Source organism: Petromyzon marinus, chromosome 41, assembly GCF_048934315.1.
Source record: "Petromyzon marinus isolate PM22_M1 ecotype Great Lakes invasive population chromosome 41, UKy_Petmar_22M1.pri1.0, whole genome shotgun sequence".
NCBI lineage: Eukaryota > Metazoa > Chordata > Hyperoartia > Petromyzontiformes > Petromyzontidae > Petromyzon > Petromyzon marinus.
The window spans coordinates 6,556,705-6,570,528 of NC_133707.1; the positions used below are offsets into that span (position 1 = coordinate 6,556,705).

The following is a 13,824-nucleotide window of genomic DNA, read 5'->3' on the forward strand; positions in this document are numbered from 1 at the left end:
TACCCATAGAGACCCACAGACACACACATAGACCCATAGACACCCATAGAGACCCACAGACAAGTGCAGAAACCCACAGACACGCACAAAGACCGATAGACACGCATTGAGACCCACAGAGACGCATAGAGACCCACAGAGACTCATAGAGACTCACAGACACGCATAGAGAGCCACACACGGAGCGAAGCGCCTCCCCCACCTCAGATCTAGCGGGAGAGTGGGAATCATTTGTGAGTTCCCCCTGTCATTTATTCCCATTTACAGCCCTGCTCACAAGTGCTGCGTTACAGGTGCGTCTCAATAGCAAACGAGCCCCGTTTCGCCATCACATTTTGTTTTTGTTACAGACGAGGCAGAGCTCGAATGAAATGAGAGAGAGAGAGAGAGCGAGCTGTAGACAAGAGGCAGAGATGAAGCAACGGTGACATTTGGTGGCCTAGGCACCACCCCTGTACCATCCTCACGCCGGCCCTGGAGGTAGATGAGAGAAGAGAAATACTATTGAAACTATAAACATTTTTATTTTATCTGGGAAGGCCCACTGAGCTACCATATCTCTTTTTCAGAAGCGACATGGCCACAAATGACAGCCCAACGAAGTGGCGGCTTATCACGTGGAAATGTTTAGCGGCCAAATACTCTAAACGCGCGATGTTGATTCTAAATGTGGAGGGAAAGACCGGAGGACCCGGAGAAAAATCCACGTGACCACGGGGAGAGAGAGAGAGACACCGCAAACTCCAAATATACAGCAGCAGGTGTCAAGGTCGGGATCGAACCACGACATCCCGGATACCAGGCGAGGTAGTTAACATCTCGCCACCGTGGATACAGATGATATGGAGATATCGTAAGGTAGCTATTAACACAGAACATATACAGTATGGGGGTATATGATACAAGATAGATACGTAAGAATAATAAGCGATTTAATGTGAATTAACTCGTCATGTTAATTTGATTATGGATGCAAGCACACATTTTGTTCATCTCCCATTGTTTTCGTGAGTCCAGGCACTAATGAGCTACTTTGCTTCGTTAACTCTGGCCGAGGGCCGCTGCTGCTGCTTCTACAGACCTGCCACAGCACAGAGAGCTCTGAGTTAAAATTATGCACGGGCACCGATGCTAATGCCCGCCTGACACTTGAATAAAAAAGCTGCACCGGTCTGTGCCGATGCGAAAAAAAGCCTTGGTTGTTTTGGGGTCAGCGGCGTTCACGATTCTCCGTAGCCACAGCGCGTTTTATTTGCAATCAGTAGTACCAGTCAGTCAAATTACCTCAAGGTATTAAAATATTTACTTACCCATGAAAGCATCACCGAGACTCGTGAATCATTTTATTTTTTGTTCAAATGGTTGCTACTTGGGCTGCTTGGCCAATTCCTACTGTCGTCAACATCACCATCATCAACAACGGTCAATCCACTGCTGAATTAGAGCATGCCGCCAAAACGCCGCCAAAACGCCGCCATCCCTAGCGATCCTGCGATGTAATAATCTGCCGCGTACCTTCACACGACCTGTTTTCATCGCTCCATCTGTGTGGCGGATGGCATCTCGAATGGGATTCATAACAACAGGCACGATGTGTGGTGAACTGTGATTACTCAAAAAAAGTTAAACTATAAAACTAAACTGTAAACTTTTGATTTAAAGCTTTCGTGACTGCAGTAATTCATATTCTTAGTTTTTTCGGTAAAGTCACGTTGAAGAGAAACAACAAAATAACAAAATATATATAAAACAATAAAAAATTCTCACGACGTTTCGACCATAACTCAAACGGTCATCGACACACCTGATGATGACCGTTTGAGTTATGGTCGAAACGTCGTGAGAATTTTTTATTGTTTTATATATATTTTGTTATTTTGTTGTTTCTCTTCAACGTGACTTTACCGAAAAAACTAAGAATATAAACTGTAAACTATTTTATTTATTTTACCAGGTATGGCCCACTGAGCTTTATAGCTCTCTTTCAGAGGCGACCTGGCCACAAATGATAGCTCATTATAACGTGAAGATTTATAGCGGCAGAATACTCTCAAATGCATGTTTCTAAATGCGTAGGGAAAAAAACGGAGGACAGAAACATTCAAGCTCCAATTATACAGGCATCAGGGTTGGGATCGAATCCACAACCTGCTGTATACCAGGCGAGATAGTTAACATCTCGCCACGGTGGCGCCTTGGGTTTAGTAAATGAGGTTCGTTTTCCCGACTCCATTAATGAGTGGCTGTATTATTGGAAGCAGCCAGAGTACACAGAGAAAGCCTACGCATATGATGTGAAACATTCGAAACCTCCGCATAAATAGATGAAAAAATGCCCTGCTGTACCGGCATCCCCTCGCCCCGTCGCAGCCCAAGCTTACAATGCTCGGTATTCCGACAGAGTCATCCAATAAAGCACCAGCCAGGCTCAAGCCTTAACACCTGAAGCACGAGAAAAGTAATATTGATTGAATCGCAGGCATAAACTGGCAGTGACATTTGCCGTGACCTTGCTGATGCAATTCTCAAAATATTGAGCAACCATCGGCACCTAATCAGGACTGTGCGGCGATAGACCCAGCACTGATCCAATGGCTGACAAAAGCTGCTGTTGGCACACTCATGTCCCAGGATGATAATTCTGCTTCAATAAAACTGCCATCAAGATAAATAATAAGCCATGCCATTCATCGAGGAGCTGGCTTGTTTTGCCCGCACACTGGAGGCTGCTGTGGTGTAATGGTTAGCGCGACCGTACTCGCAATCCAGAGGTCGCAGATTCAGCTTCCTGACGTGGCACTTTAAAAGCAATGAGTTTCTTAAACCCCCCACCCCATTGTGTCCACACACACAGCAGCAGTCGCTTGCAAGCGGGGGGTAAAATGTGGGGACTCCGAGCTCTATCAAGACGTCTGGTGAGTGTGAGAGAGTAAAAGGCCAGCAATGGTGGGAGACTCTCTCCCGGGCCATTTCCAGTGGAGGCCCTTTGGCCAGCAGTGACGTGAGCAAGCTGATTGCAGGGCTGCACCTGTGCCCGTTCACATCCCATCGTGGCGCTTGCATGAAAAAGGTGGAAGAGCAAAGCTTATTTGACATTTACTTTTCTTGCATGTACGTACGTGTGTGCTTTGAACTTCTTTCTGAACCGTACAGAGCCAACCGTGTATTTACACTGCTGGACATATTCAACCATTCCCTTTGACGGATACCATGGAGAGCACATGTACAGCCGGTTTGTCATAACAGACGTAATAACTTACAGCCCTTCATCAATCCACTGCTGGATGAGGGCCTCCCCAAACCATTCGTGAGGGTTGTTTTAGCCGAACTTAACCATGCTGTTCATCGTCGGTTCGTTAAGCAGGGCAGTACTGCCCTCTATTGCCAACAGCGCCTACAACACCCGACTTTGTGTGTTGGTGGTCGCCCATCCAAGCACTATCCAGGCTTAAGCCTGCCTAGCTTCCAGGGTTTGACAGGATTGGGTGCATTCCAGATGATGTTTCCATCGCAGAGTAAACAATGCCCCTCAAATAGATTTTGGTTAATTGCACAACAAGCTTTTATGGTAGCGATAGCAGTCAACGAATTAATATAATGCCGTAGAATAGGTCAATTCAATATTTATTATTCATTAACCTAAATGAGGCTCATTTTACTAAACACACATACAAATTCACCGCAGTCTCAGTCCCACATGAGCTGTTCCAGATTTAGCACGTGGGCCTACGCTCACATTGATTATCCTGTAAGCGATGCCACAACTCTGCCACTAATGTCCGTGTGTGCATTGGTCCATGTGTGGGTGTTTATGTGTGCGTGGGGAGCGGTAGTGTAGCGGCTAGCGTGCTGCGCTATGAACCTGGCGACCCGGGTTCGATTCCCGCTCACGGCCAACACCACCGACGATTATCTGAACCGGTCCTGGGCCTCCCCTAGGTCGACTCAGCCTCAAATGAGTACCTGGTGCGTTGGATAAAAACATTGTCACTGGGGAGAATAAGGCGGTCGGGCGTGGTGCTGGCCACCCACCCCCTCGTCTACCGTTCTGGCCTTCATAGGTGCTCGCTAACAGCACTTGCCCCTACAGTCTGTTAAGGTTATATGGGGGATCTTTGTCTTTGTGGTGGCGAAAACACAGCAAGTTGGCACAGTAGGGGGCACAGTAGGGGGCACAGTAGGGGGCACAGTAGGGGGCACAGTAGGGGGCACAGTAGGGGGCACAGTAGGGGGCACAGTAGGGGGCACAGTAGGGGGCACAGTAGGGGGCACAGTAGGGGGCACAGTAGGGGGCACAGTAGGGGGCACAGTAGGGGGCACAGTAGGGGGCACAGTAGGGGGCACAGTAGGGGGCACAGTAGGGGGCACAGTAGGGGGCACAGTAGGGGGCACAGTAGGGGGCACAGTAGGGGGCACAGGTGGTGCATCAGCCAGTCGTCTCGGTCATCTCAGTCAGTCGATCCGTGGCACCTGGGTCTGCCCCGTGACCTCCAGCCAGCGGGCGTTCGACACTTCGCGTGCCCTCAAGGTGCACGTGGCCTGGCACAAGCGTCGTGGTGACGTCACCGCCACTTAGTGGCGAATGGCGGTTGTTGTTGTGGTTTTTGACACGGCACGGGCTCGAGAAGAGATTGAATGATGACGTACAAGAGGACACGGAGCTGAGTGGACTTGCCAATGACTGACACCAGCGGTGTCAAGATCGGCCTCTGTGGAGGAGGCTCGTGAAGGACGCTGCTACTGGGCAGTTGGAGGCAGTCGCCCTCCAGCAACAACGGAGGGCAGAGGAACGATGCTCACAAAAAACGAGAGGAGCGCCGGGCGGCTAAAACACAGCAAGTTGGCACAATGGGGGTGACAGTGGGGGTCACAGTTTGTGCATCGGCCAATCATCTCAGTCGGTCGACCGCATTGTGTCATGACCTCTTGCCAGAGAGACCTCGACACTTCTCGTGACCTCAACGTGCACATAGCCTGGCACAAGCGCTGCGGTGACAACGCCGTCACTTCATGGCGAATGTCGGATGTTGTTGTCTGTGTGCATATCGGCAGGTCTGTTAACACAGTTGCTTAACATAGGTCAAATATATGTTAGTGATAATCGTCATCTGCGATCAATCCACTACTAACCGGAACCCACAATTCTCCCCATTCCTCACAATCCCACGATGCAACAATGGACCCAGGACCTGCATGCAACTTTATTTCATCATTCCATCTCAGCAGTGGACGTACTCCCAGGCAATGTGAATTTTTGGTGAATGCTGAATTATAAAAAAAGTCGTCTCAGTCTCCTGCCACTGCATCTTTGGCACCAAAATAATATCCTGTCTGTGCACTGCATCATCGCTATTTCACACACACGTACATACCCCCCCCCCCCCCCCCATATACTGTACATACCGTACAAACAATGACAGAGAAATGTAATTAAAAACCATTCCACAGAGCTAAACTCCAGGTGGTGCAATGTAATCAAGCAAAGCAACATTCATCAACGCGACGTTTCAGGCAAGCAGCCAGCGGAGTGTTGTTTGTGTTGTTGTTGTTGTCCGGAGACCAGCGACAAGCTGCCGACAGATGGGTGACTAAAGATGACATTTAAAAATAAATTACAGCCCTCTTTGTCAGTCCACACATTGCCGGACGAAGGGCTCCCCCACTCCGCGCCCGTCACGGGACGATGTCTGATTGTGGGCAGTTGCAGATGGCACCTTGGGGACTGTCCCTTGGCCTCCTGTCGATGAGCCTTCGGCACTGCACGTGGCCTCAAAGTGCACCTGGCCTGGCACAAGCACCGTGGTGATGCCACGGTCACTGAGTGGCGAATGGCAGGTATTGGTAATGGTGCAGATTGGTGAAGGGGTACCCAGACACGGTTCTGATGTATGTATGTTGAACTTCTTTCGCACCGTACGTAGCCAACCTTGCTAATCGGAGGTGCCGCTGATGCTAGCCGTGGCCCGGAATTGAACTAGAGGGTCAGCTTGTTAGAGGTATTTTGGGTGAGATCGCGTGAAAATATAAATGTGTCGTTGACCCACCAACACCCGACACTGACAATTAGTAAGGTTTGTCACGTAAACAGAACATGCCAATTAGTTACGAGTTCAGCACACCGGTGTGTTGGAGGGTAAACCCACAATATTTACAATTCGTGTACAACATTTCACCGGCAATTACAACCACCCTCATCAGGCTGTCTACGTGACAAACCATACTAATGCGGGTTGTGGCGCTGATTAACGACACATTTATATATTTACGAGATCTGAGCCAAAAAAAACCTCTATTGTGGACAATATTGGTCGCGAAAGCCGATGACAACGACTACTACGCGTTACACTCGGGGGGGGGGGTCACCATTGTGCACGACGCGGGGGGGGGCTTGTGCGCTCCGCCGCTGCTGGCCTCGTTGCGGTGGGATCTCGGACCGCGGCACGCTCACATCGAAACATCGCAAAACGTCTCGGGCATTTGACGAATTTTAACCCCAGTGTTGACTGCTGCAGCGACCGGCGGCGCATCTTGAGCAAACGCCGCGCGGAGGGTTTCGACACATTTATAAATAACGCGATCTAACCCAAAAAAACCTTTATTATGAATAATATTGGTCGCGGAAGCCTACGTGTTAAACCAAAAAAAAAGATCGTTCAATAAGAAGCGCTAACCCGTTGCTCCCCCCCCTCCCGACTCAAGATAATGAGATCACAACATTATGGCACTGGCCCGCCACCCCAATCCCCCTCCCCCCCTCCCTCCTCCTCCACACCCCAAGAGGGCGCGCATTGCTTCTGGAGGAAACCCTACATCACATTCCGCTCTCTTCCACCTTCCAGGAAAACTCGATTTGGACCGAGAACGGGGGTCCAAACCCGCGGTGGACGAGCGGGGAGGCTTTAACGGGAGCACGAGATTTAATCCTTCCACAGGGGGGGAACGTTATATCGATGGGACCCTTTTTTTTGCCAATATCAAACACATGATGGTAAAAGAGTAGACGTGGCTTTAACTGCTCAAGCCGAGCTAGTAACGCTTTGATACTTGCATCGCGTTTGCCCTGCTCACCTTTTGGCATTCTCTGGTCTAACACCGGTGGTGAGACAAGGTCGTATACAGAAGGCTGTTCTCTGATGTAGGCCAATCAGTTTTTTTTTTAAAACAATGCGTATATCATCAAAGCGTGTTTTATGTTTGCATGTTTTGTGCCACAAGTATGTCTGGTTAATGCAGACTTGGTGTCTGTTTGGCGATTGAACATATTCACCCTCTCCCCTTCCGAGACATCTGCAAGTTGCCGATCGAATCGCCGCGGCGCGCTCATCCACGCTGCCAAGTGGACAGAGGCGGCGGGGAGACCTCATCGGAATCAGAATCCGTATTTACCCTGGGGAGATCCAATGAGCCTTGAAGCTCTTTTTCACATACGTCCGGCCGGGGTCGCGTCAGAAAGCTGTTCCAGCTGCCATGCCGGGAGATCGGACCGGCGACCTCTGGATTGCCAGTCCGTGTACGCCAACCGTTAAACCGCCATCACGAAAGATTCGATCGAAAATGCGACCGATTGACAGCCCTCACTCGGGTCGCCCCCTTTGAAAAAGAACACCCAAATGAATATGATCAAACGGCGAGAATAATTTTAAAAACCCCCACAGAACTGTGAAGCCTCGACCATTGTCAGCAAGGGCGCTTCGGGGAGCTTTCAAAGACGATTTCCTTGCAGGTACGTATCATCCAGAAACTCTCAGGAACTCTCCTTGAGGCACCGTGTACTTCGCCTACAAGGGTTTTGCCTGCAGTGTCTGCGTTGCATGCAGATCCCCTAACGGTGAGCTTGGTTGCCATGGAATCAATCTCAGCCAGATAAATACATCACCGCAGAGTAGATACCGTCGTTCGCCGAAATAGGTGTGCAAATTATGCTTTTAACTGTAAGAGAACATTTTGAATGAGTTGGCTAAGCAACAGGTAAAAAACAACAACAACAACAACAAAACATCAGCAATAAATAATTCCGTGTTCCAAAAATGCAAGGTTGTTTGATGGGAGGACACGACCTGACCTGGCTAGCGGGCAAAAACAAATGAATGGGGGTGATTCGTTGAGTGATCGCCATGCAGTGATTGCTGGTTAGCGACGCACATTGACGGGTGGCTAAATGACAATCTTCCTCGAATATTTGTCCACCGTCCGTCCTCCCGCTTCCAACTCGAGCACCAGAGTGGACGCGGTCGCCTCCAGCCACACACGAGGCCGTGGTGCCGAGGCACCGTCAAGGGCACCGGAGGATCCCTTCACAAACCACCCCCCCCCCCTTCGTTCAGTGACTGGCGCTTGAAGAAAAAAAGGCACCAGAGATTTTGGAGAACCCAAATCCGCATCTCCCCCTGTGGCGGAGCGAAGAGTTGGTGGGGTGGGGTGGGTGGGGTGGGTGGGGAGGTAATTCCACGTGCCACTTACCGGCACCTTCGTGCGCTGAGGCCTCCTGCTCGGAGGAGCCGAAGAGGAACTGGTACTTGGCCTGGGCGATCTTGCGCGCCCGAGGGGACGTCGCCTCTCCCACCCACAGGAAGGTCTCCACCTGCACAGCGTCGCCATAACCACGAGTAGCCGTAATTGTTATCGTCTTGGACATCATCACCGTCATCGTCGTAACCTTCATCCATGTCGTCACGGCATTGTCGTTGTCATCGTCATGTCAGCTTCGTCGTCATCGTCGGCATAGTCGTCATCGTGATCATTATTTTCCATCACATCGTCACGATCATCGTTATAGGCACACTAGTACAATTGTCATTACCATCAACACTGTTGTCATTACCATTGTCATCATTACTCTCAATATGATCATTGCTATCATCACCACCACCACCATTATTACCACCACGGTTAACAAAATGTTTAACTTAATTCGTTCATAAAAGACATTAAGACAACATTGTAAAGAAAACTCAATTCAGCCGATTATTAATTTAGTGCAACTCTGTTATATTTTTAAGCAGCTTCTCGAAACTTTTCAAACCGCTCCTCTCATAAAAAACAACAAATCGTTTGGTGCTGTTACATTGGCAGTGGTGCATACGCACAATTAACAACCACAACCACACATTCGTCAATGGCTTTAAAGGGGAGAAGAAAAAAACAACAACTACAGACACCTAAAATCGGTGACATTTTGGTCACTGGCCCTTCCTCTGAATGTACCTGCTGCTATGAAGACGACACGTCGCCTCTTCTATACACAGTACATATTTCCTTGTCAGACCACAAGAGTCGTTCAATCGAGTTTTTTCCCCCCCCCCATACATGCGGATACATAGAGAGCACACACCCACCCACCCGCTCGCACGTGCCTTTAAATCTCCACGCGTCAATTCCCCGACGACACATTCCGGAGGACGAATGCCCCCCCCCCATTCCGTCGTCCGGCGCCCGAAACGAGGGCCGAGCTCGTTTCGTGCAAAGACGACTCTCACCGCCGCGGTGACGGCAAAGTGCCGAGGAGTCGCGGGCGCTCACCCACGGACTCACCGAATGCTCGGCGAACGATTTCGAATCCGGCGTTACGTGAACGGACCCGCTGAGACGCACGCGAAATCACGGCGAGGAAACGGGAGGGGTGTCAACACGCACCCGGACACGGGAGCGTAACTTGCGCGCAGGGGGGGGGGTAATGGTAATGGCGTGACCACTTCGCGTGGCTTCTGGAAGGGTGTCCCACTTCGCGTAGGTGTGTGTCTGTGTGTGTGTCTGTCTGTGTGTGTATCTGTGTCTTTCTGTGCGTGTGTGTCTGCCTGTGTGTGTGTCTTTCTGTGTGTGTGTGTGTCTGTGTGTGTGTCTGTGTGTGCCTGACTGTGTGTGTCTTTCTGTGTGTGTGTCTGTGTGTGCCTGACTGTGTGTGTCTTTCTGTGTGTGTGTGTGTCTGTGCGTGTGTCTGTGTGTGTGTCTGTCTTTGTGTGTATCTGTGTCTTTCTGTGCGTGTGTGTCTGACTGTGTGTGTGTCTTTCTGTGTGTGTGTGTGTCTGTGTCTGTGCGTGTGTGTCTGTGCGTGTGTCTGTCTTTGTGTGTATCTGTCTTTCTGTGCGTGTGTGTCTGACTGTGTGTGTGTCTTTCTGTGTGTGTGTGTCTGTGTGTGTGCGTGTGTCTGTGCGTGTGTCTGTCTTTGTGTGTATCTGTGTCTTTCTGTGCGTGTGTGTCTGCCTGTGTGTGTGTCTTTCTGTGTGTGTGTGTCTGTGTGTGTGCGTGTGTCTGTGCGTGTGTCTGTCTTTGTGTGTATCTGTGTCTTTCTGTGCGTGTGTGTCTGACTGTGTGTATCTTTCTGTGTGTGTCTTTCTGTGTGTGTGTCTGTGTGTGCCTGACTGTGTGTGTCTTTCTGTGTGTGTGTGTCTGTGCGTGTGTCTGTGTGTGTGTCTGACTGTGTGTGTCTTTCTGTGTGTGTCTGTCTGTGTGTCTGACTGTGCTTGTCTGTGTGTGTCTGACTGTGTGTGTATTTCTGTGTGTGTTGTTCTGTGTCTGTCTTTCTGTGTGTGTCTGTGTGTGTGTGTCTTTCTGCGTGTCTGTGTGTGTGTCTGACTGTGTGTGTCTGTGTATGTGTATTTACGTGTCGTTCTGTGTCTGTCTTTCTATATGTGTCTGTGTGTGTGTGTCTGTGTGTCTTTCTGTGTGTGTCTGTGTGTGTGTGTCTTTCTGCGTGCGTGTGTCTGTGTGTCTGTGTGTCTTTCTGTGTGTGTCTGTGTGTGTGCCGTGCGTGGTGTTGGCCACCCACCCCCTCGTGTTCCGCGCCGGCCTTTATAGGTGCTCGCTAACAGCACTTGCCCCCACAGTCTGGTCAGGCCATACGGGTGATCTTTGTCTTTGTGTGTCTGTGTGTAGACCGCTTGTGTCGTGTATTTTTATTGGGGCGCGTGGGGGGGGTGAGACCGGTTTTTTTAGGGCGGAGAACAGGAAAGGTCAGCGGAGTGCGTGATGGCGAAATGCACGGAGGGGCGTCCGTCAAAGCGAGGAGTGGCCACCGTGAACCCAAAGCGAGGAGCGGCCACCGTGAGCCCAATGCGTGGAGTGGCCACCGTGAACCCACAGCGATGAGTGCCCACCGTGAACCCACAGCCAGGAGTGGCCACCGTGAACCCACAGCCAGGAGTGGCCACCGTGAACCCACAGCCAGGAGTGGCCACAAAGCGTGGAGTGGCCACCGTGAACCCAAAGCGTGGAGTGGCCACAAAGCGAGGAGTGGCCACCGTGAGCCCAAGTCGAGGAGTGGCCATCGTGAGCCCACAGCCAGGAGTGGCCACCGTGAACCCACAGCGATGAGTGGCCACCGTGAACCCACAGCCAGGAGTAGCCACCGTGAGCCCAATGCGTGGAGTGGTCACCATGAACCCACAGCGAGGAGTGGCCACAAAGCCAGGAGTAGCCACCGTGAACCCACAGCCAAGAGTGGCCACCGTGAACCCACAGCGATGAGTGGCCACCATGAACCCACAGCCAGGAGTAGCCACCGTGAACCCACAGCGAGGATTGGCCACAAAGCCAGGAGTGGCCACCGTGAACCCACAACGACCCACAACGAAGAGTGGCCACAAAGCCAGGAGTGGCCACCATGAACCCACAGTGAGGAGTAGCCACCGTGAAACCGGGGCGGCCATCGTGCGGTGAATTTTTTTTGATGTTTTTTTAAATCCCAAGCGCTCGACGCCCTCTGCGCTCTTGCATTCCATTTTCAATAACAATTACGGAGTACATTTCGGCATTCGTGCTGTTGTTAGAGCGCAAGGCTATTCCCCCCCCCACCCCGCGAAGGCGCCGGTTTTTTTCCCCCCGCACGCAACTGGAGTCTGCTCGTCCACCGGGTGCTGTCTGCCTTTACCCAAACTTGATTTGAAGCTTTCGTGACTGCAGGAATCCATACTCTGTGGTTCTTTCGGTAAAGTCACGTAGATATAAAATAAAATAAATCACGTTTCGGGCGCAACACAAGCGTCCATCATCAGGTGGGAAAGCATGGTCTGCTGCTGAGGCAGACTGTTTAAAAAGGTTTGAAATGGGTGTAGCTCAAGGGTTATAAGAAAGTGGCCGGGGCTAGTGATGTTAATGTGAGAAATTATCATGTTACTGTAAGATAGGAGAAGAGCGGCCTCCTCGACAAGGGCACGGAAGTGGCTATGTTAATGTGAGAGGTTAGCATGTCACCTAGTTATACTTGATTTTCTTTCTCCGTGACTTTGCCTTTACCCACTTCAGTAATTTGCGAGGCATTATTTTTGTAAATCAAATTTTCGTCCGTGACTCTGGCCACACATTGGCCTACTCTCTTTCGAATAGCGTCACAGGGTCGTTGAACAGTTCAGCACAGGGGCCGACCGTTGCATATCGCACGCATGCGGAACTTCTTTCGCGCCGTACGTAGCCGACCGTGCTAATCGGAGGTGCGAATCGCACCGCTTGCGACAAGCTGCGAGCGCACCGCAGTGAACGTGCGTGGGCCGTGCGTGGCTGGCTAACGCCCCAAGCCAGGCTGCGTTTCCTCCAAGTCAGTATTTTGTTGGAAAAAAATGCGTCGAGTAATATTAATTTTAATTTCCCTTTCACAAAATCCGGTCATTCCTCGCAGCAGCAGCAGCAGCAACAGCAGCAGCTTTTGGCTGAACCGTCGAACAAAGACGGTCACCGCATCGCCGCGCTTTTCCGATGCACTTCTGAGGCCGTCTGGAACGCTCTTCCTTCCGATATTAGGAAGCCACTGGAGCTGTGCACTTTGAAATCATCATCTATATTGCAAACTGATTTCTTGAGAACTGCTTTTTGTATTTAGGTAGTCGTCCTTCCCCTCGCACCTGCCATTAACGCATGGTTGGCTATGTACGGTGCGAAAGAAGTTCAACACACGTACATACGTATATAACTGGACCAAAGAATGCACTGTAAAGCCACGCTTGCAAATTCCATAACACTGAACTTGGCATCTCGGTGAATGTAAACAGTCTACCGCATAATTTCATTGAGATGTGTTCAGGACTGAACGGCACCAGACGCGTGACTATGCCAGCACAGACAAGCCTTCATCCAGCAGTTAATAGAGCATGGCTCAGGGTGAGTAGACAAACGTGCAAAACGACCAATTGCTCAAATCTACAATTTTAAGCCATTTCGCTTCAAGGCATGGCTCAAATTCCAACGCCGATGTCCCCGTGAGTAAAGACCACTTTCGGAAATGTCTCTTTATACCCCCATCATCCATACGGAGAAATACGACATCTCACGATTTGAAACACCACTCCCTTCCAGCCACTGCCTCGGTCGACTCAATGCTTACACGGAATCTGGATGTTTATTCATCGTGAAAAAATCCGATGAGCTTTGAAGCTCTTTTTCACAGATGTCCAGGAGGGGCACGGGGTCAGAAGGTTACAACAACAAACAACACCCCCCCCCCCCCCCAAATATAGACAAAATGTAAGTGTTTCAAAGTCACACCACATTTAAATTCATACCACACGAGTTCTTCGTTTTGTTCATGTTTTGCACTTTTTAAACTTGTTCATGATTTCCTTTGATAGGGATCATGTCGCCCTTTCTTTGATGTAAACGTGGTCATCATTGTCGGCGACTTAAGATGCAATTGTATGAATTACGCGACGTAAAATGTTATTATTAATACTATTATTGCGTTTGAGGACTCTCTCAAACTTTGCACAAAATAATGGTAATCGTGATTAACGATTTTTTTTTATTTGAGGTCTATTAGTTGCTCATGTTAACATGTGTGTTGTTGGGACTATGTAGTATACATGTCCCTGTGTAAGTCTATGGGTCTCTATGTAAGTC

At 50.0% G+C, this 13,824-nt stretch overlaps 1 protein-coding gene across 4 annotated transcripts in view; it reads right to left on the minus strand.

Moving 5' to 3' along the window:
- LOC116951063 (PH and SEC7 domain-containing protein 2-like) overlaps nt 1-13,824 on the minus strand; it is a 195,378-nt gene that overhangs the window by 120,141 nt on the left and 61,413 nt on the right. For all 4 annotated transcript variants that reach the window (XM_076073282.1, XM_032969429.2, XM_032969426.2 and 1 more), the window contains one exon: nt 8,461-8,581. Coding sequence is in view for 1 of the 4 variants with exons in the window: in XM_032969426.2 (XP_032825317.2) it covers nt 8,461-8,581 (121 nt within the window). In the remaining 3 variants the exon portion in view is untranslated. The remainder of the gene's footprint in view (nt 1-8,460; nt 8,582-13,824) is intronic.